Below are 23604 nucleotides of genomic sequence, written 5' to 3' on the forward strand. Positions count from 1 at the left end.
TATGCTCCAATAAAGATGTTAAAAATAAATAAATGAATAAAATAAAATGTACGCACCAGACCCTGACCTTTTGAGGTAATATCGGCATATCTCAGAGATACTGCAGGTTTGATTCCAGACCCTGCAATGAAGCAAATATCACAATAAAGCAAGTCATAGGATTTTTTTGGTTTGCCAGTGTGTATAAAAGTTATATTTACACTATTCAGTAGTCTGTTTAGTTTGTGATAGCATTATTTCTAAAAAAAAAAACCAAACCAGTATATACCTTAATTTAAAAATACTTTCTTGCTAGGGCTTCCCTGGTGGTGTAGTGGTTGAGAGTCCACCTGCTGATGCAGGGGACACAGGTTCGTGCCCCGGTCCGGGAAGATCTCACATGCTGCGCAGCGGCTGGGCCCGTGAGCCATGGCCACTGAGCCTGCATGTCCGGAGCCTGTGCTCCGCAATGGGAGAGGCCACAGCAGTGAGAGGCCCGCGTACCGCAAAAAAAAAAAAAAAAAAAAAAAAAAAAAAAGATAAATCCTGTTGGGGCACAAACCACTTCCACTAAGGTGGCACTATGATGGATTCGTCTGCAGGGACTGTTGCATTTGCCCATTCAAGCTGGAGGTCAGTTAGGTTTTCTCTGAGTCTGAAATCAAAAGTTGTTCTAGGGCTTCCCTGGTGGCGCAGTGGTTGAGAGTCCGCCTGCCGATGCAGGGGACACGGGTTCGTGCCCCGGTCCGGGAAGATCCCACATGCCGCGGAGCGGCTGGGCCCGTGAACCATGGCCACTGAGCCTGCGCGTCCGGAGCCTGTGCTCCGCACTGGGAGAGGCCACAACAGTGAGAGGACTGCGTACTGCAAAAAAAAAATACTTTCTTGCTAAAGAATACTAATCATCATCTGAGCCTTTAGCAAGTTGTAATATTTGCAATGGTAATCAAAGATCACTGATCAACATAACAAATATAATAAAGAAAATGTTTGAAATACTGTGAGAATTACCCAAATATGACACAGAGACACGAAGTGCGCAAATGCTGTTGGAAAAATGGGGTCCATAAAAAAATGGTGTCCATTTGCTCGACTCTGGGTTGCTACAAACCTCCAATTTGTAAAAGACCACGCTATCGGTGAAGCTCAGTAAAGAGAAGTGCAGTAAAACGAGGTATGCCTGTACTGATTTTTACATATGAATTAAGACTGCTATCCAGTCATCAAGAATTGGGCTCCCACTATGTCCCCAAGATACTGTGTGAAACTATTAAGTGGAATGAAACTCGTTTTTTAATTCATTTGAAGCCCCAAGGATTCTGTTATAAATTTATAATTCTCTAGGCCTTTATAAATTTTGTAATTTTTACCAACCATTGGAATTGGCTTGTGAGATGAATTATGAACTATCATCTAACCAATGGACTTCAGGCTGCTTTTCCATCTCACAGGTTGAACTATTGATCACAAACCCTTTGCTTGATTTGATCGACACACATCTCTGCAGTGCTGGTCAACCACTGTATTCTGTGCAACTGGCGTGTCCTTGGGCAGGTGCCGGAAAGCTTTCTCTAACTAAAACTCCGCTTCTCTGATGGAGATAAAGTCAGTTCTCTGGTGGTGGTTGCTTTGGGTTATGTAGTAGGACATATCGTCTATTACTGACAGTGTAAATGATGGTTTTGTAGAAGTCACTTTACAAGTTAGGTTGAAATTTAAGTCTCTGACTTATTGTGGGGGGCAGGTTAGGTTTTGCTGATGTTAATCTTCTAACTCCTTTCTCAAGAACGTCACTGGCAGTATTCGCTCAGGGTCCTCCATTTGCTCCTGGTTTCCCCAGCTCTGTGACTGTCATTCTGCTGCCTCTGGACGAATTTTCCTGTAGACCACTATCTCTTTTCCTTAGAGTTCAAAAGGCACTTCTGCAGGAATCTCTTCTTGATGAGACAAGGGAGCTAGCTCTACCCTAAACATACACTGGTCATTTCTTAAGCTTGAAAAGTCAGTTCAGGTTGCCCTACACCAACATCTGAATACTGACGTATTGCATGGAATGGTAGTTGAGAACGCAGACTTGGCCTCCCAAGTTGGCTTTGAACTAGGCTAGCCATATGATGTTGAGGAAGTTTTCTTTTTCAAAATGTGGTAAAACGGTATCCACTTTGTAAAATTGTTGATGATTGGATTAGATGATGACCGTAAAGCACTCAGCACAGTGCCTGGAAAGTTAAGATACTCAGTGAAGTTGGCAATTACTACTGAGACTGTGAGATCCATATGGATAGACCAATCGACCTGAAACAAGATGTGTTCGTCAAGTTATACGTAGTCACCTCCACGTCCCTTTTTCTGGAACAGCTGCCTTTAATCTTCCTCACTACATTATCTGCTGTTTCAGAAAGGGTGAAATGCATATTATTATTCTAGGTATAATTCAAGAAGCTGTAAACACCAAGGAATTCAACAGAAGAAAAGAAACCTGTTTTAGAAACCATTGGGTTGAAGTAGAAAATGCAGGCAGGGTGATTTTTTTTTTTTTCCTGTAACCTGCTGTAGGGCCATATGGTTGCTGAATGTGTTGATGCTGGTTTTAAGATTCCTGAGTATTTTGAACTTGACATGTTATTTTTTTAATGATTTCAAACATCATTTCTTTCAGGGCCTTTTCCCAGTGTTGCCGTCATATTGAACAGATGGCGCGGCGGCATGTACATTTGCATTCTGCAATCCTGCCACGTTATTTGCAAATTTTCTTAGCACAAACCTGTGATTCTTTCTCTACCTTTTCAGTATGGCTGCAATGAAATGGTAAATAGATTCTTCCCCAGAGCATCGAGGATATGGTGGAAATTGGGATCGCGTATTGCTTCTTCTTTTTAATTTTATGTGATTATATTTTGGGGGTTTTATACTCCTGTTACTAGTACATCCTGTCATTTCAAACTGGCCCTTTCATTCAGAGAACTACAAGTCCTCATTATACCTTTATGATATGAGTAAAAATGGGGTGGTGTTAGTGCTGAGAGGAACCTTAATGATTACATGTCACCTTTTCACGTCACCCTGTTGACTTTTCTAGTTGCTACCTGAAACTGTCCTGTTTGTTTTTTGTCTGGTTTTGCCCAAGGATGGAATAAACTCCGTGAGAGCTTGGACCCTGTCTGTTTCGTTGGTTCCCAATGATCACCTGTGAACGAATGAATGAGTGAATGAAGTCATTAATAAGGGACCTTCTAGGCAATATGCAGTATGATTCCAACTCTGTGATATTCTAGAAAAAGAAAACTATGGAGATAGTAAAAAGATCAGTGGTTCATGTTGAGGGGTGAATAGGCAGAGTACAGAGTATTTTTTAGGGCAATGAAAATACTCTATGTGATATTATAATTATGAATATATGTCATTATACATTTGTCCAAACCCATAGAACGTACAACACCAAGTGTGAACCGTAAGGTAAACTATCGACTCAGGGTGATTATGGTGGGTCAATGTAGGTTCATACTTGGTAAAAAATGTACCATTCTAGTGAATGATATTGATAATGGTGGAAGCTATCCATGTATGGGGTAAGGGGGTATATGGGAAATCTTTTTACCTTTCTCTCAATTTTATTTTACACCTAAAATTGCTCTAAAAAATAAGGCCTTAAATAAAAACAAATAATAATAATAAAATAAAGGACCTTCTAGGTACTAGAATTCTTTCGCCAGCAGAATATGGGTTCCCTGAACATAATTGCTTTTCTCATCTTTTTACCTTTATTTTACTCACGTCTGTTTGCAAAAGGGTTTGTCCAGGAGTGATGTCTTCATAGCCTTCCTTGTTTTTTATGATTTTTAAAAAAAAATAATAAATGACTTTTTAATAAGAATGACTGTGTGGATATAAATAGTCCCTCAAGAGACTTTTTTTTTTTTTTTTTACTTGGAGGGCATAGTGAGATTAGTGCCAACATCTAGACATCTGTCTTCCTGCTTCACAGATTGAAAAGACACAGGATGCAGGAGAGGCTGTACTGATCAGAGCTGGTTCCTTTTAAAGGCATGTGATGATGAAAAGTAAGCCCCCCAATATCTCTATTAAGGTCGTTTGATTTTTCTCTTTTTAAATGAGGTCTGGTGGGAATTCCTGGCGGTCCAGCGGTTAGGACTCGGTACTTTCACTGCCGGGGCCCAGGTTCAATCCCTGGTCGGGGAACTAAGATCTTGCACGCTGTGCGGCGCAGCCAAAAAAATAAAAATTTAAAAAATCTAAATGAGGTCTGCTAGGGCACCTGCGCGGCTCAGAGGGGGTTCATGCAGCGGGCCGCACTGTCTGACCACCGGCTTGCTATGCACGGGGATCTGGGTTTGCCCTGATCATTGCTGTGCCCTGCCCATGACGTGCACTAAATGTCTCCGTGACTTCAGGCTAGGAACCTGTCTAAGATTTGTTCAGTCTGAGCCTTGCACATAGAACAAATAGAAGAAACATTTAATATTGACAGTTACACAGTGCTGGGTCTAGAAAAGGGCCGTCAGCTCTAATTATTGCCAGGTGTTGGCGGGTTCTTTGTCAGTAGAGTAACAGATTCTGTCTGTCAGCTCAGAGGTACAGTGAGAGGTGAAGAGACACTTTGATGGCTTCAACCATGTGTCTATAAAGTGTTTTTGGCTTCACCAAGTAGATCTTTATAGATATTAAAGTGTCTGTGAAAAGGGGCAGGAGCTTCATCTCTGCTGAATGAAAACTTTGATTTATCTAAAGCCAGAATTACAAAAGTGAGGGTCTTTGTACCCTGGGTTTCTGTTTCCCACTTCTGAGCCTAGATTTTGCCACTGGAAGCCTCCAACTGTGCTCAGAGTAGAAGATAAAGTTCTGTAGGAGGTCAGCTCCAGCCCCAATGCAGGAAATAACCTACATGGGAAAAGAACTTGAAAAAGAATAGATATATGTATACGTGTAACTGAGTCATTTTGCTGTACACCTGAAACTAACACAATATTGTAAATCAACTATACTCCAATATAAAGTAAAAATTAAAAAAAAAATTTTTTTCCTGGCCTTCACAGTACGCACAGTATTTTTTTGTGGAACATTTATGCAGGTAAGATTTGGGAACCAAGAAGAGAATATAAAAGTCAGCTGCTAGATGTGAGTCTTTACCAAAAACGGTAGGATTCGTTATGTCCAGTGAAGGTATATGGATTCGTTATACTTCCTTTCTCGCTTTGGAAAACAATCTCACCTGTCTTAGCATGAAGCTTTATTTATTTATGTATTTTCTAAGGCAGGGCTTTGCATTATAGGGTTAAGTGTATAATAAATGCTACCTAAGTGTAGTATTTTCCTCAGTAATGAGTTTAACCCTTTGTTTGCTGCAACCTGTAACCATGTAACCTTCCTCTCTGTGAAGATGAATACTAATTATCATTATAAACAGTTCTTCTCATTGTGTTCCTATGTATGGCATCTTTTTTTTTTTTTTTGCGGTATGCGGGCCTCTCACTGCTGTAGCCTCTCCCGTTGCGGAGCACAGGCTCCGGACGCGCAGGCTCAGCGGCCATGGCTCATGGGCCCAGCCACTCCGCGGCATGTGGGATCTTCCCGGACCGGGGCACGAACCCGTGTCCCCTGCATCGGCAGGCGGACTCTCAACCACTGCGCCACCAGGGAAGTCCTGGATGGCATCTTTTGTAGCTTGCTAATTATAAGCATGCAGAACTCAAGTGCTTAAAGTTAAATAATGTCAACAGGGTTGTAATAGATTTTCATGTTGAATACTTTTATTGATTAATTGTTCGTTAAAATCTCTACCCAATTAATCTACTTAATTTATTGGATACTGTAATAGTTCTTATTCCATACTCATAGATTAGTACTTTAAAAATATTCTTTTTGTTCTCGTTGTGGGCTTTCTTCACAAATCACTCATATAGACTTACAGTACTATAACTAAACTAGAAGATACAGAAATTTACCGTGCATTAAAAAAAAAGTAAAAAAAAAAGCAAAAACAAGGTCCTACTGTATAGCACAGGAAACTGTATTCAATATCCTGTGATAAACCATAATGGAAAAGAATATGAAAAAGAATATATATATATATGTGTGTGTGTGTGTGTGTGTGTGTATAACCGAATCACTTTGCTGTACAGCAGAAATTAACACATTATAAATCAACTATACTTCAATAAAATTTTTTTAAAGTGAAAAAAAATTTACCTTGCAACATTTTATTAATTGAAAATTGGTTGGCAATGCCCAAAATTATAGTCTTAAAGTTAGCAAGAATCTCACACTTAGTAGTGTGAGTTAATAAGTAACTACCACTCAGAGAGTCACTTATTTTCTGATTGAACATGTAGTTAATCATACCCATTCTCTGTTTGAATGGTTCTTCGAAAAAGAACTTTCAGAACGCTAAAATGACTCCTGTGCTTGACCCCATTGGTCCAAACTCCAGTGTCTGGAGTGACCCAGAATTACTTTAAACCCTTTTCCATGACAATGGCCTTGAAATATGGCAGATGTCCAGTGTGGCCCATTCCACTCTTCTCCTTCCCATGACACTGTATCTCCACTTTCTTCAGCTCTTCCTCAAGTGCTCTGATGCTTCATCAGTCTTGTCATCCTTTTCTAGACTCCAGGAGCTTTCAGCTCAGCAACAAAGGGAAACGCTAAACACACAAGTATTACTAAGAGTAATGAGGTTCTCATAGTGGAAGGAAAAAGTGCTGCAGGTATAATGATAGAGAGGGAGCTTGGGGAGGGTGCTAACCCAGCCCAGGCCTTAAACTCTCTGTTGGTCGCAGAGGTAGCATGCCCATGAGATGAACGGATTTCACACATAATGCTCCATCCCGCACTCCCAGTCCCCTTGCTCTGTTCGAGTTTCTCCCCTTAACATTTTACCTTCTAGGATACTGTATGATTTATTTGATTATCATTTAACTGCCTCCTTTCGGTAGAATCTAAACTCCACAGGGGCAGGAATTTTTGTCTGTTATATTCAGTTGTGAATCCCTAGCATCTAGAATATGCTGGGCACATAGTAAGCTCAATAAGTACCTATTGAACAATACTTACCCTTAGATATAACTATTCAGAGTTAGCTACCCGTCCATCTAACCATATTAACAACAAATTCATACATTTCCAGGTCACCTACTGGGAGATCTTATAAGTCCTTGACAGATACCTTACAGAAATCCAGATACATTATGTTTAAGACCAGAGGAGGGACTTCCCTGTTGGTCCAGTGGTTAAGACTTCATGGCAGGGGCTGGGGGTTTGTTCCCTCATCAGGGAACTAAGATCCTGCATGCCATGCAGTGCGGCCAAAAAAAAGAAAAGACCAGAGGAAATTGGAGACAGAACATCATCTGATCATCTGGTCTTCGGGAACTCATGCTGGACCCTAGTAATCACTGCTTTCTTTTCTAAGTACTAAAATATTCTCTATGTAACTCAAAAATAAAATCACTGTGCCTATTTACTGATCAGCTGTCATGTGGAAGGCACCCTCCTGAACGCTTCTTACACATTGCCTCATTTCGTCCTCACAGTTATTAGGTACTATCATTATCCTGTTTTATGGATGAGAAAGATGATGTCTGGAGAAGTTAGGTAACTTCTCCTGGGGGACACATATGACAAAAGCAGAACTGGATTTTCAAAAGTCCATGTCTCTGGATACCGCACCGTACAGCCTCTGGCGTGACCGTTGGAACCTTGGGCAAACCTAAGTCTGTAGTTTGGGGATCCTGCCTTAGGAAGAGCTAGAGCTTTAGCCTTTTCCTGATGTAATTTCCTTCAGTGCTCTTAGTGCATTTTTTTTTCTGGGGCTGCCACGTAAAGTAACATAAAATGCTTTTAGCATTCTCTTAGTGTTTCCACCTCACCAGGGTGTGAGACCCTCTTATCTGTCTACTCCTCACTTTGAGGATGGTTCTTGGTGTGAAGTCAGAAGCACGGTAGAAGTCGAGTCATGCCTTCTTCTGTCGTCGCTCATGTTGTACCATTTCTCACCCCACCATCTACCCCAGTGGTCACCAACCTTTACTTTTTTTTTTTAATTCATTAATTTATTTTTGGCTGTGTTGGGTCTTCGTTGCTGCGTGCGGGCTTTCTCTAGTTGCGGCAAGTTGGGGCTACTCTTCATTGCAGTGTGTGGGCTTCTCATTGTGGTGGCTTCTCTTGTTGCGGAGCACGGGCTTCAGTAGTTGCGGCACGTGGACTCAGTAATTGTGGCTTGTGGGCTCTACAGTGCAGGCTCAGTAGTTGCGTCACACGGGCTTAGTTGCTCCGCGGCATGTGGGATCTTCCCGGACCTGGTCCTGAACCCATGTCCCCTGCATTGGTAGGCAGATTCTTAACCACTGTACCACCAGGGAAGCCCTCCAACTCCTTTGTACTTGGAAGGTCTTACACATGGTGCTAGGTGGCATTGAAGAGGGGATGCCTGCATTCTGTGCAGATGGCATCTTGCCATAATAATTGCAGCATAGTTAAAATGGGATGTTTATTATTAAACTTTTTGCTTTGTAAAGATTTTGTTTTTCTCCCTTTGGCTTATAACGGCAAGGGGTTTTGTGATCTAGTGAGGGAATGAAGACATAGAGAGGTTGTCTTCTCATTGGGCCCCTCAGAGGCCTTGGAGTGGGGATAGAAAGCAGCTCAGCCCCCTCTGTAGTAGGGACACAGGAGCTGACATGTCTCCTCTCTTCCTGGGTGGCCCAGCAAGAGTTACCAGAGGATGGCTTTGTCTGGTGATGTTTTACATGGAAATCCAAGGGTCAGCCAACACTCCCAGGGGCCTTCTGAGACCTACCCTGATAGAGGAAAGGGAACATGTGTGGATTCATATCCCTGTTCGGCCCCACGTACCCTGGTTCCACAGGCCAATGGGCTCACTCTGCTTTACACCACGACACACATACAGGCTTTGAAACAACTGAGCATTTTATGGCAATGGGAGGTAGAAGATAAAATCCATTATGACAGCTTTCCTCCCAATAGACGGCAAAGGTCTTCCAAGACTAACAGTAAAGCGACACCAGCAGACTCAAGAATGAGAATGCTGTAAATGTGCACGAATTAAAAGAAGGAAAAAAGAAGAAAATCTCTAAGGACGGCGTTGTAGATAGATTTATTTTAAAATATGAAACTTCGAGTATTAAACACTCACCAGCCGGGCTTCCCTGGTGGCGCAGTGGTTGGGGGTCCGCCTGCCGATGTGGGGGACGCGGGTTCGTGCCCCGGTCCGGGAGGATCCCACATGCCGCGGAGCGGCTGGGCCCGTGAGCCATGGCCGCTGAGCCTGCGCGTCCGGAGCCTGTGCTCCGCGACCGGAGAGGCCGCGGCGGTGAGAGGTCCGCGTACCGCAAAAAACAAACAAACAAACAAACAAAAAAACCACCTCACCAGCCAATCAAAATGCGTACCAATTTCTCATGTTTTCCCATGCTACCTGCTCCCACTTCTCAGGTGATCCTTCTGCCCTGCACCCTAGCTGATTTCAGCTGGATTTCTTTATTCAGCATGTATTTATAGCATATCTCCTACTAGAGCATACATAGAAACAGTTGATGTCAGGCATACACAGAATGAACTATATTCTGGGGGCCAGACGACCTGAGACCTTTTTGAAAAGGTGAAATGATAATGGGGAGAAAGACTCATGAAGGACATAACATATTAAGGGTTACTTGTGAATTGCTGCTTTCTTTCTTTTAGCAAAATAAAAATAATAGAATGTACCAAATAGAATATTGTCCAATATGTAGCCCCACTTTTGCCATTTCCAATATGGCTAAAAGAGAACTGATTTTCTGTCTTTCTGTGGGACATAAATCAGAGTAGCCCTAAGTACCTTTAATTGGTTAATTTCTTCAGGCCCATTGGATTACTCTCTCCATCTTGCAAGTTTTTGTGTTCAGAATTTCATGATTAGAAAAGAAAACCATGTTCTGACTATAAATAATAATCAAATGTGTTTTTCTTGTACATTTCGCTCCATCATTTAAGGGGGAAAAAAGGATATACTCTAGGGATGCCCTATCAGTAAGCCTTCTGCTACCTACAAATAACATGTTATGTGTTAATAGATTAGGTTGACCCTTGAACAGTCAAAAGTCCACATACTGCCATCTCTGCGTCAAAAACAAATGAATTGATAAGTGACTCACCCAAGGGCAGGGAACAGTTTGGATAGAATCAAGACTCAGATCCTAGTTCTTTTGATTCACATACGCTGATCTCTAATTGAACACAAACTTTCCCCCATACTTAGTTAACTTAAAGGTCTGTAAAATGAAAATACAGGTACTATATTTGTTGGAGAAAGCGAACATGTAAGTGGTCCAAACCCTTGTTATTCAAGGGTCAGCGATATGCAGGTGGGCTGCAGGATGAGATTCAGGAAATTTTTAAAAAGGAAATGGTACATTTTAGAAGTCTCCCTGAAGTCGGCCTGACATGTGAGGGTTAAGTAACTTCAGCATTGTCACTCTTGCCTGAGCCTGTGTTAAAAGCAATGACCGCAGTTTCAGATGAGAGAACACAGAGTAAAGAACACAGGAATCTTGAAGTGTTCTTGTCAATTTCAGACTACAAGTGGGATGGGCATGTTTGTTGTTCCTGTTATGTGGATTCTGTACCCAGCTTTGACAGGACAGTGTGGAAGGTGGCCCTGGTATACAGCACGGGGTACTCTATTGAGACATGACCCCCTGGAAAAGCACTCAATACCAATTAGTGCTCAGGATGTAAAAACACTGTCTCTGGCTTTAATCTCTTTATGCCATCAATAGATGTTTGACAAGGTCAGTGCATTGACAGACCACTTAACTTTCTGAAAACCAAGTGTACTTTTAACTAGAAGCTCTGATTGAGATCACTAATTTTCATTCTAAAAATAATAACATGATTAAATGATCTTGTCCTATGGCTAGGAATCTGACAAAAAATCGATTACTAACTCTTTAACAATATTGCCTGTTGATAGAAGGCTAATACCTGTTCCCTAATTTACAAATACCAGTGTGCAGATTAGGAAGCCAAATGATTTCCTAATGGTTTCTGTGTTAATGGGTATGTGCTTAACTTCAGTGGAGTAAATAAATGTTGATATTTTAAGAATTTGTTTTTAAGATAACTCTGGTAATTTATTTTGATAAAGCAAAGACATTTGTTCGACCAGCCGTATTCAAGTGTAAGACTTTAATTTTTTAAATAGTCTTCTAATTTTTTTTAGTATATTGGCCATTTACTATTCATTCAACAAACATCTTCAAGCGCTTACTATGTTGTACCAGTACTCCGCTAGGAAGTGGTCATAAATGAGAAATACCATATCCACTGTAAAATCTACTAATACAAGTAAATGACACTCATTAACATTTTTCTCATTTTTTTCTTTTCATTTCAGTATGGTATTTATTACTAGAGTAAAATCATAAAGTTAATGTGAAGGGGAGTGGGGAGAAACCGCTTAATGGGTACAGTGTTTTACTTTGGGATGATGGAAGTGTTTTGGAACTAGATAGACGTGATTATGACTCACAACACTGTGAATGTACTAAATGCCACTAAACTGTACACTTTAAAAATGGTTGGTTTTCTGTTGCATGACATTCACCTCAATTTTTTTAAATATACTTTGCAGTTTTTTCCTCTTGATACATTTATTTGACTTTGTATCCTATATTAGAGTTGGAAGGTATTTGAGAAGCCTGGCTCTGGCCCTTTCAGGCATTGTTTGGTATCTTTCACTAGAATTCTGAAGATTTTTCTTATAGGTCTTAAACATGTCTTGTTAATGTTATTCCTCATTTATTTTTCTTGATATTGTGGGTGGGATTTTTTTCGTATTTTTAAAGTGTTTATTGCTGCTGCACAGAAGAGCTATTGAGCTTGGACTGTTCATAGCCAACCACTTTTTAAATCTCCCTTTTTAATAACAGTAACAGTGGAGTCTTTTGGATTTTTCTAGGTATATGATCAAAAAAATCTGCTGAGATCAAAAAAACACTGAGATGATCACAGTTTTACGTAATTTCCCTAGTGATACAATACTTCAAAGAGGCCCTAATATTAAATATTAAACGATTTTTGCATTCCTGGGACAAATCCCACTAAGTTCCCACTAATTCTTATAACATTTTATTGAATCATATTTACTAATAATCTTTTGAGGATTTTACATTTATTTTCATAAGGAGATTGATTTAGTCTCTTATGTGAGGTTTTTATATTAATTTAATAAAATAAATCATATAGCTTCCCATTACCTTCTACTCTGGAAGAGAAAATATGTGGGAATTAGTTCTTCCTTGAAAGTTTGAAATACTTCACTGTAAAACTATTCGGCTTAAATCCTTATTTGAAGATAATTTTTAATTTAATCTGCATTCTCAGATTTATAGGCCTAATTTCATTTTTCTTTATGTCTTATGTCAGTTTTTTCCAGAAAGTTGCCAAGTTCATCAAAATTTTTCATTTATTAGTATTGTGTTCTATATTAATGTTAACCTCAATACTTTCTCATGATTATAAGTGCTTTCATATGTTTTATCCCCTTCATATATCAAATTATTTTATGTTTATTTGAGCTTTCTTTTTTTTTTTTTTTTTTTTGCCGTACGCGGGCCTCTCACTGCTGTGGCCTCTCCCGTTGCACAGCACAGGCTCCAGACGCACAGGCTCAGTGGCCATGGCTCACGGGCCCAGCCGCTTGGAGGCATGTGGGATCTTCCCGGACCGGGGCACGAACCCGTGTCCCCTGCATCGGCAGGCAGACTCTCAACCACTGCGCCACCAGGGAAGCCCGAGCTTTCTTTTTATTGAACAGATTTTTAAGTGACTTTCCATTATTGTTTTGGGTAATATGTTTTATTTTTGTTTCTAAGAAATTATATTTTGGCTTTATAAATTCTGACTTTTTGCTTTATAAATATTTCATTGGTTTTCTCTCTTTGTTATTTTCTTTTCCTGCTATGCCTCTTTGATTTTAAATTTTCAATTGCTTAGCACATTGGTTTTTTTAAAAAAAATAATGAAAGTTTTTAGTGTATGAATTTACCTCTAAGAATATCTTTGGGAGCATCCCATAATTTTGTTTTGCAGTATTTTTATATTATTTTCCTGTAAATATGAAGAGTTATTTATAGTTGATTTTTATAGTGATTTTTTTTTATTCCAAGAGTTCTAGGAGATTTTAATGTCTACCCTGTTTTAATTCATAGCTTAAGTGTTTTGATAACTTGTAGCTAAAGAGTCTGGGCTATAAAACAACTGCTTTTTGGAATTTTTTGAAGCTCTTTTATAGCTCAGTATATAACCACTTCAGTAGCTATTTCATGTGTGCTTGAAAACTTGGGGTTTCCTCATAATAGTCTAAGTTTATGATATCTTTCGGTTTGTCCTTATTTAATTTTATTTTCAAGTTCTCTATCTCTCTTATATAGTTGGGATCTTGTTTTGGTATCCTTTGTCTCTTAGGAAAAATAGGGCTGGGCTAAAGATGTCCAACCGTAATAATTCTATTTTTTTCCTTTTTCTTAGCATACCTTATTTTGATGCTCTATTAATGCCCTATTTTTCCCTCATTCTGTGTTGTACTCTCCAATTCATTTTTTTTTTTTGCTATGAACTGTTCTTTAGTTGAAAATAATATCACCACTATTTGCTGTCATTATGTTTGCATTCTTATGATATACTTTTTTTTTTTTTTTTTGCTTTATGCGGGCCTCTCACTGTTGTGGCCTCTCCCGTTGCGGAGCACAGGCTCCGGACGCGCAGGCTCAGCGGCCATGGCTCACGGGCCCAGCCGCTCCGCGGCACGTGGGATCTTCCCGGACTGGGGCACGAACCCACGTCCCCTGCGTCGGCAGGCGGACGCTCAACCACTGCGCCACCAGGGAAGCCCTATGATATACATTTATACACCTTTCCTTTTTTTTTATTCTTTTTTTTTTTCTCAGTGTATAAACGTCTAAGCAGTGGTGACAGTAATTCTGAGGGATAAAACTGGATGTGAGCAGCAGAGCAACAGGTGAACCAATTGGCTGAGCACACTGGGGAGGTCAGGAGTGGGGACCCAGGAGGGATGAGACCCGTCTCCAGCTCTGGCGATCAGGAGCAGGGTGTAGCCTCAAAAGGGGAAGTGGGGACTTCCCTGGCGGTCCAGGGGTTAAGTCTCTGCACTTCCAATGCAGGGGGCACTGGTTCAATCCCTGGTTGGGGAACTAAGATCCCACATGCCGGTGACTGTGGTGCAAACAACAACAACAAAAAAGCCATGCAGGCATGATCATTCCTAAAAAAAATAGCACTTGTAAAAAAAAAAATGGAAGAAAGAAAGAAAAGAAAAGAAGGGGGAAGAGTTAGGTGGGCATAAGACTTGCTGAGGAGAGAACTGGCTGACACGCTCCTGACCTCAGGTGACCCTGGCCTCAGGTGAGGCTGGTGCCACAGTCAGTGGATGGAGCTTCACATAGACTTGCGATAATCCCTGGATTCAAGCTTAGATCCTCGCCCAGTGCTTTGGTAGCACTGATGGGACACCTAATTTCTTTGTACCTCAATTTTTCTCTATATCAAAAATAGTAAGACTTATTTAAAAATATTTCTGTAGCAGTATTCAAGAGTGTGCGTGTGATAAACAATGTCTAAATGTTTGAGGACCTTTCGAGTGCTTGCAGACAGACAAGGGTACTGTGACTTTAAAACAGTATTATTTTAGCGTGAAGGTTCCGCCTTCAATGTGTCTGATGAAGAGTTAAACTATTTTTGAAAACAGGATATGTGCAGCTTCATCTCCTCCATAGTGAAATGACATTTCCCACTGATTGGATCGAGCCTTTTCTCCTTAAGCTTGGCTGGCTTCTTCCAGCGCTGTGTGCGTGGCATGGTAATTAGGGGCTTAGGTTCTCAGTGGCAGGATGCTCCTGGCTATTTCTTGAGCTATACTTACCCACAGCTCCGTTCCTCACACTGCGCTGGCAGAGCGTGTGGTGTGTATTTTTAAGCGGTAAGATTTGAGGAAATCAGTTCCATGGAAAAAGGAACGTGATCGACAAGGCTTGTAGAGAAGGAGAATCAGCTGGGGTTGCTCGCTTTTAATTGAAGTCTAGTTGGAGGTTCAATGAGGTGAGGCTGTTATGACAGATTTCAAAATGTAATGATAGGAAGAGGGGGTGGGTTCATCAGAGTCGGAGTAAATACAGAGCAACAGCTCAGCAACCCAGCGTGAAGCAACAGCTACGAACCCTCACAAAATGCAGAGTAATTAAAATTGGCGTTGCACAGCCCTCCTCAGTGGGTACCTTTCCAAGGAAAGCAGTGACTTTATTGTGGAAAAATATAAACACAAATTTGGAGATGTAAATTACATGCATGTTTTAATCCTGTTCATAAACACTGAAAGTTTTTAAAATGTAAATATAATCAAAGTGCACAACTGCAGCTGAAACCAGATTTGAGAAGGATCTTGAGAAAGAAAGAAGGTGAAAGGCCCTGCAGTCTCCCCGACCCTCACACCCTGCCCATCCCAACCCCACCTTTGTGGATTCGGAAAAGAAGAGATAGAATTCTGCCCTCCAGTTTCTGAGGACACAAATCCTTGTCTTTCATTTGTCGACATCACAGAAGAGATGGTTAGTGTTAACCCTTTCGCTCCATTTCCTCTCCTGCCTTAACCCTTTTGGTCTATGCATGTGATGTTTGAGGTTCATGAGTACGGTCCACAGTGACTAAGCATTGGATAATTTGCAGCATGGGAGTGAAGGAGGAAATTTATCCAAACACTATCCAGATTCTCCTATTTCCATACTTTAAGCACGAGAGTGACCTCAAGTAGATCCAGTTCTAAAGGTTGAGCTTGGAGAAATAGCATTAGATAGTAGAAAACTGACTGCAGTGGTGTTGAAGAAATGTGTGTGGGTTCTACCTTGACTGTCCTTTGCTGCCAAAATGATTTTGGACAAGAATCTTCACTTCACTGGGCCACAGTTTCTCCATCTGAGCTGTAAGATTCCTTCCATTTCAACCTTTCTGTAATATTATGCCTCATGGATCCACTCCAATCTAAATGGGGCCTGGGAAATTCAACCCCAATGTGGTACCCTTCCCCAGGTGGCCCCAGGAGTCAGAAATGTTCCAGACGAGGGCCAAGATTTTCCTCTGCCAAAGCTCCTCCACTCTGTAATTTAAAGCCAGGACTCCCTGAGACTTTTGTAGGAAGTCTTTTGTCCTGGCCTCAGTTCTGCACCTGCTCAGCTGGGCAAGGGGCCTTCCCAGGAGGGAATGACCTGATGTCTGGCCAGACCATCAAAGTTCCCGGTTGGAGTTGCCATCGAGATGACCCAGTGTAATAATTCTGCATATTTCATCTACATTGATGAGGGAAATATTTAGCAGAGCTTTTATATTCTGTTCCTCTCTCAGTGTGTTCCCTCTTCAGAGTAGGGTAGTGGAAATTTATAGGATTATGGGGAGAGATACTAAGGGCCACCTGCCATTGAGATAAATCATTTCAAATGAAATTATAGTGTGGTATTCAGGGGAAGCTTAGTTTCAAGGAACGAAACACATCAAGAGTCTTTGTAGTAAGTTGTGTACCTGGGTGAGTCCACCAGGAGAGCATGAAGTCAAGTTTTCCTTGATTGATTGTTTTAAGGTGGAAAATAAAAAGTACATTGAGAATTTAGCATCTGCTCTCCCAGTATATTACATGGTAGGAAAGGGTTGGGATTTGGAAGCAGGGTAAGAGAAATGGTTGTGGGTTTGAAGATTCGTTTTCCAGTTCGACCACTGATTCCCACCTGAGCTCTGAAGGAGGTCAGTTCAAAGGACCCTTGAGCCCTGGCCTGGCTGAGGCTTCACCACATAGCCTTTGTGATGGTTGCCTCTGGCTGCTCTGAAAAGGAAACAGGGTTTGGGCTGGTTCCAAAAAGAGCTCTCTGATCTAATTTGATTGGAGTAGCAGAGCGGTGAAATTTCCAGAGCAGTCCCAGGAAAAGGCATTGGGAACAGAAGTTGGGGGTGTATTAGATGTATGTTGCCAAACTGGAACTTTTGGGAAAACAGGAGAAGGGATGAATATAGGAAAGAGGAATGAAATATTAGTAAAAAGCTTTGGGTCTTCTAATCTTATCACGATATTTAACACTGTTTTTCTTGTTTTATAAGGATAGACATATATGTTATGTTCATGCACTGTTAGCAACAGTAGTTGTGCTTTGCACATTTCATTATTGATTTTCTTAATGATGAGACTAGAAAGGAGTAATTTATACAAAGACAATATACCTGTTTTAACTAAAACATCAAATAATCCATAAGGAAATAAACTTCACCTAAAAGTTCTCAAACTGTTGGATTAAAGTCCTAAATATAAAAACCCAAACTATAAAACTCTTAAAAGAACACATGGGTACATCTTTATAACCTTGGATTTGGCAATGACTTCGTAGACGTGACACCAAGAGCAAAGCAATAAAGAGAAAACTAGGTAAATTGGACTTCATCAGATTAAAAATTTTGTGCATCCGTGAACACTATCAAGGGGGTGAGAATACATTCCAAAGAATGGGTAAAAATATGTGCAGATCATGTATCTGATAAGGTCCTAGTATCCAAAATATATAAAGAACTCTTAGAAAACAATAAAAAGTTAACAAACCCAATTTAAAAGTGGGCAAAAGACATTTCTCCAGAGAAGATACACAAATGGCCAAAATGCACATGAAAAGATGCTCAACATCATTAGTCCTTAGGAAGATGCAGGTTAAAGTCTCAACACAGTACCATTTTACACCCATTAGGATGCCTAGTATACAAAACACAACAAAACCAGAAAATAACAAGTGTTGGTTAAGATGTGGAGAAAGTAGAACCTTCATACATTGCTCGTAGGAATATGAAGTGGTACAGCCAGTGTGGAAAACAACTTGGCAGCTCCTCAAAAGGCTAAGCATAGAATTGCCGTATGACCCACCAATTCAACTTGTAGTTCTATACCCAAAGGACGTGGGTATTCAAACAAAAACTTGTGTACAGGTGTTTATAGAAGTGCTATCACAACGGCCAAAGTGGAAAAACCAAGATGTCCATCAACCGGATAAACAAAACGTGGTCTTGTCCATACAATAGAATGTTACTCAGCCACAAAAAGGAATAAAGTAGACATAGGTTACGACATGGATGAACCTTGAAAACATTATCCTCAGTGAAACCAGCCAGACACAAAAGGCCACGTGTTATATGATTTCATTTATATGAAATATTTAGAATAGAAAAATCCGTAGTAACAGAAAGTAGATTAGTGGTTACCAGGAGCTGGGGAGAGGGAGGAATGGCGACTTCCTGCTTAAGGGGCATGGGGTCTCCGTTCAGGGTGACGAAAACGTTCCTGAACTAGATAGTGGTGATGTTGTGAATGTATTTAAGGCCAGGAAATTATACACTTTAAAATGGTTAAAATAGTAAAGATTATGTTATGTGTGTTTTACCATTTCCAGACTCTATAAACATCATAGAAACGCTGGTAATTTGACAAACAGATGAGCTCAGGTTTGCTGAGGAGATGCATATATTTGAAGTACAGCCTTTGGGACTGGGGAAAGCTTCTGGAAGAGAAAATGTGCATGACTGAGGATGAGTCCTGTTTCCTGGCCCAGACTCGCTGTTCTGCGGCCTGGGGCGAGTCATGTAAACTCTCTGGGCCTCAGCTGGGAGCCTTGGACAAACCTTCTATTTCTGGGTGGGAAAAATGTCAATCACTTGTGGGACGTTTTCAAGCCTCACACACTTGCATTCACCTTGGCCTCTTACCCAGTGTGAAGGGTGGAATATTCCTGATGGAATGCTCTACTACCAGGAAGAGCGGGTGGGGGACACACACAGGGGTCTGGGAGTGTGAAAGTACACTTTCTGGTAGCGCCTTTGTAATACTGAGAAGTCCTGGAGCTGGTGGTGATAGCACTTACATTCCTGGGAAGGGCAGGAGGTAGATTCATTCATTCCTTCCTATGCCGCCCACTGGCAGATATCCACACTGAAAGACACAGAGCCCCTGAGTGGGTGGAGTGTCTGTCCTAGAGGGAGGAGAGATCATTCCAGAGTCCGTCTGTGAACTGCAGTTGTGGTGAGTGTGCTGAAGAAACAGTAAATGCTGCGTGGATGAGTATTCCAGGGCTAGGGATGCTCTGAGGGTCATGGTTGACCTGCCTCTGAAGGATGACTTGGAATGAACCAGGAAAACCAGGAAGGTGCAGAGCAGCGTTCCCGGGGGAGAGAGAACCGTGAGGGGGAAGGAAAGCAGAGTGGGCTTGGGGAAGACATCGCGAAGAAAGCCTCATGCTGGAGGTCATGCTGAGTCGTGGTCAATGTCATTGAATTAAAAGGCCAGGGGAGTATTTTGCTGAGACCACAGTAGGCACTTTTACCAGCAAATGCTGCTTTCTCGTCCCCACAAAACTACCTCCTGTGCTCTGGGAGCACGTTACCAGCAGTAACCACACAGCATCTCTGAAACTGAAGATGGTCCCCAGAGTCGGCTGTGACCTGAAGCCACCGTTCCTCGGAGCCTATACCATCTCCCCAGCACAGGGCAGTGTGGGTTACAGAACCAGTGGCTCTGGAGTGTGACACCCAGCCTACCCTGAGAGTGCTGGGAGAATGTGTCTCCTTTTGGTCTTTTGGGTTTTGGCCCATCACCCAGTAAATCTAGGCTCTGAGGATGGTAGAACTACCAAGAGTTTCACTTGTATTCGGCAGGACCATTGCATGTATTTGGTGGGTGGACCGGATCCATCTTTGTGGTGTAGGCCACATTTGCTTCCACTTTGATGGAACCCAAGGTGAATGGAGCTCGTACCTGCCAGTCATGTGCTGTACTCCTAGGAGCCTTCCCTGCTTAGAGTTGACGTGGTTGGAGGGCCCAGCGTTGCAACTCTGGGGCGTGTGCGATGCTCCCGGCCGCCCTGTCCACGGTGCAGCAGTGGGGAAGGGAGGATGGTCACAGTCTTGATTGGAGTTGTCGCATTAAGGAAGGGAGCTCATCTGTAAGTCCTACTTCAGGCAAGGCCCCCTGTCCAAACTCTATTAAATTTGGAGGCTTATGGGTCATTTCTTCTCTGTAACCATGAGTCTGTTCTATCTGGCTTAATGTTTTTTCCCTTTGCTTGCAGGAGAGTAGATCTGGAGAAACCAACAGCTGTGTTGAAGAAATAATTCGGGTAAGGATATTCTTTTACAAATCTTACCAACTGGTTGACATAGATTCCAAATAGAAGGAGGTGCAGCTGCAGTGTCAAAGTGAGCCCATTGTTCATGTGTTGTCTGATCTTTACCCTTTCTGAGGGTAATCACCTAAGTTGCCTAAATAACAGTACTTTACAAAACAACTTCTAAAGCTTCTTTTAGAAACCTAGGAGCTACACCTTAATCTGGTGCCTTTGCACAGGCTGGGGTGACACTGTATGAAAGGGATCAGCTGGAAGACAGAACAACAGAGTTGAGATGAAAAATATGATTGTGTTCACATTTGGATGCCCCCATTTGTCACCCTACTATTTAAAAGCATCTTTCAATAGTCTGTGCTTTCCAGTCAGGCAGGGGTTGCCTGGTTATTTTTCTCCCAAACTTAATTAGAATCAGAAGCACTCTGACAAAGAGGTGATGCTCCGTGTTGAAAATTTATTTCTATGTTGTTATGCCTGTTATTATTTTGCCTGTTAGTCTCTGTAGGCCTGTCCTTTTCATCATCATCATCTCACGCGCACAGCCTCTGTGAACTAGTTTCATGCGCAGATGCACTTAGGCTGGGCTGTTCTGCCGTATTAGTGATCTCCTGAGTACTCAGAACTCATAATCAGGATGTCCTCTTCAACCTGTATTTTGTCTTCAATCATATTTTTCATCGGAATAACCTAATAATTTATAGCTCTCAGAAAGCTGATATTACACTGGGCGAAACACCAAGGCAAATCAGACCAGATGGTGTGGCAATTCTCTATAAAGAAAAAGAAAAACTTTGTTTTAATATGTTTGTAACTTTTGGGCATCCTACACACTTTTTCTTGAATGGCTAGTGAATTACAGTAATATGGTTATGTGGTTTAAAATTTTACATTAACCAATCAAATTGTTTTCAGCGGTAGGATTTTTATTTCTTCCTGGAAAGCATTATTTCATAAATAAATGTTTTCACTCTCGAATGGATTAAAATAACTCATTGAAGTTTGATTTGATGAATTCATAATGATTTTTGTTTTTCTGGGAGAGATTTATATAGAAAGCAGTTGTCAAAGTGTGGTAGCTTCATTTCTGGCATTTAATTATACGTTGTATAAAATACGTGTTGTATTTTACATCTAAATTATCTCTATCTTGGGGCCTTGTTTCAGGTTAAACACAGACAGTGTAAAATGCAGATGTACTTTTCCTATTTTTCTCTTTTAACATACTTTCATGTTTGGGGTCCCAATATTCAGTGTTCAAGCCATCTTCCTTTGATTGGTTATGGTGTTTATATCTGCAAAATGATAATACCACAACACACCAATCCCCTCTTTGGTTTCTCTGTTTATGTTTAAAAAATCCTACCGCTTCTCATCCTTTCTTATCTTTTCTGAGGATATGGAAGAACTCTGTTGTTTGACCTTTCTGTCCTATATTCTAAGCAGGGCTTGAAGTTTACAAAGAGCTTGAGTGTTTCTCATACCATAACGATATACTTTAGAGAAGCAGTCCACAACCTTTTCGGCACCAGGGACTGGTTTTGTGGAAGACATTTTTCCACGGGGGAGGGGGGGATGGTTTGGGGATGATTCAAGCGCATTACATTTATTGTGCACTTTATTTCTATTATTATTACATAGTAATATATAATGAAATAATTATACAACTCACCGTAATGCTGACAGGAGGCGGAGCTCAGGCGGTAACGCGAGCGATGGGGAGCGGCTGTAAATACAGATCAAGCTTCGTTTGCTCACCGCCGCTCACCTCCTGCTGTGCGGCCCCGTTCCTAACAGGCCACGGACCGGTAGTGGTCTGTGGCCCGAGGTATGGGGACCCCTGCTTTAGACAGTGCAAAATTCACTTCAAATAAAACTGAACGCTGGGGCTTCTCTGGTGGCGCAGTGGTTGAGAGTCCGCCTGCCGATGCAGGGTACACGGGTTTGTGCCCCGGTCCGGGAAGATCTCTTCCACGTGCCGCGGAGCGGGTGGGCCCGTGAGCCGTGGCCGCTGAGCCTGCGCATCCAGAGCCTGTGCTCCGCAACAGTGAGAGGCCCGCGTACAGCAAAAAAAAACCCCCAAAAACTGAATGCTGTAGTCAAGAGTTTAAAGCATTATTTATTTATTTTCTTAAGAAAGCTGATGAGAGCCTGGCACCCCGGCCCCACTCTCCTACCTTCCCACAATACTGACCCCAAATCCATCACACCACGGGTGCTGCCCCTACCTGCCTTGAATCAGGCGTGGAACAAGAGGAAAAGCCTGGACCAATGAGAGAATTGATTTATGTGTACGCGCAGGGTCAAGGGTAGGGGGATGCTTCCTTCATCGGAAGACAGCTGAGCTCTGAGCTCCACACTTCCCAGAGCTTGTGAGGAGTGTTCCAAAGAGGAGATGGTATAGACTGGGAAGTGATGGTGGTGCTGGTGCTGTCATGTGAGCATCTTTCTTTCCCCTCACCTGGCAGTCTAAGGTGTTAGTAGTGCTCTAACTTCAGGAGCTCCTAGAGGATCATGTCTGTGTTCCCAGTTTTGCCTGGAATGTTTTTCTGGCTGTCACCTGCCTCTCACACCAGGCAGCCCCAGGATCGTCTTCCCCTCTTATCCTAAGCATCTCCTCTCCTGCAAACACAAGCGCAGGGCGCCTTCTCAGTTACAGCCTGTTGGATTTGTTGTGTATCTGTCACACATCAGTATTCTTCCCACACGGTGGCCCTAATGTTTGGAATTTAGAATTCACGATTTTGTGGAATGAATAAATAAATGAGTGAGTGAGTAAAAGAATCCTCCAAAGGAGAGTGATGAGTACCGTTGTGATGGCTCAGAGATTCCCTTTGCTGTAAATCACAGACAAGATGTACTGGCCTTTTTAATGCTCGGTTCCTGTGAATCATCTTTGTGGAGCCCAGTTTTCCTTACCAGCATCTCTCCCCTTGGAATCAGCTCAGGTAAACCTGATGTCGTCAAGGTCACCAGAGGTGCTTACTACTTGCAGTCATCTCGTTGTAAAAAGGCTCTCTCTTGTTGTGGAGGAAAATCAGGGTCATGAAAAATACCTTAAAATTATGAACATGGAGGTGGTCATTGGACAAGTGTTTGCATGCCCTTTCCATGTGGGAGGTACTGGAAACAGCGGTGGGTCAGAGAGACATGACCCCTGGCCCTTTGGGAACCGACAATGTGCTGGAAGAGATAGATACTAAGTTTTTTTTTTAATCTCATAAATAAATGTATAGTGTGAATTGTGGTAAATACTCAGGGTTTTATGAGCGCTTACTCTAGGGTGTATTACCGAATTTGGGGTCAAGAACTACTTCCCTGAGGAAGCGGCCCTTGAACTGAGCTGGAGGGTGAGTAGGAAAGCAACCTAAGGAAAATGGTGAAGCTTCCAAGCAGA

The 23604-nt window shown here is 41.8% G+C and overlaps 1 protein-coding gene across 1 annotated transcript in view; it reads left to right on the top strand.

Annotated features, from left to right (window-relative positions):
• The window catches only part of AFF3 (ALF transcription elongation factor 3), a 604640-nt gene that overhangs the window by 291177 nt on the left and 289859 nt on the right, over positions 1–23604 (top strand). The window contains exon 7 of the mRNA XM_060027282.1: positions 20157–20204. Coding sequence (XP_059883265.1) covers positions 20157–20204 — 48 coding nt within the window. The remainder of the gene's footprint in view (positions 1–20156; positions 20205–23604) is intronic.

Source organism: Delphinus delphis, chromosome 12, assembly GCF_949987515.2.
Source record: "Delphinus delphis chromosome 12, mDelDel1.2, whole genome shotgun sequence".
Classification (NCBI taxonomy): domain Eukaryota; kingdom Metazoa; phylum Chordata; class Mammalia; order Artiodactyla; family Delphinidae; genus Delphinus; species Delphinus delphis.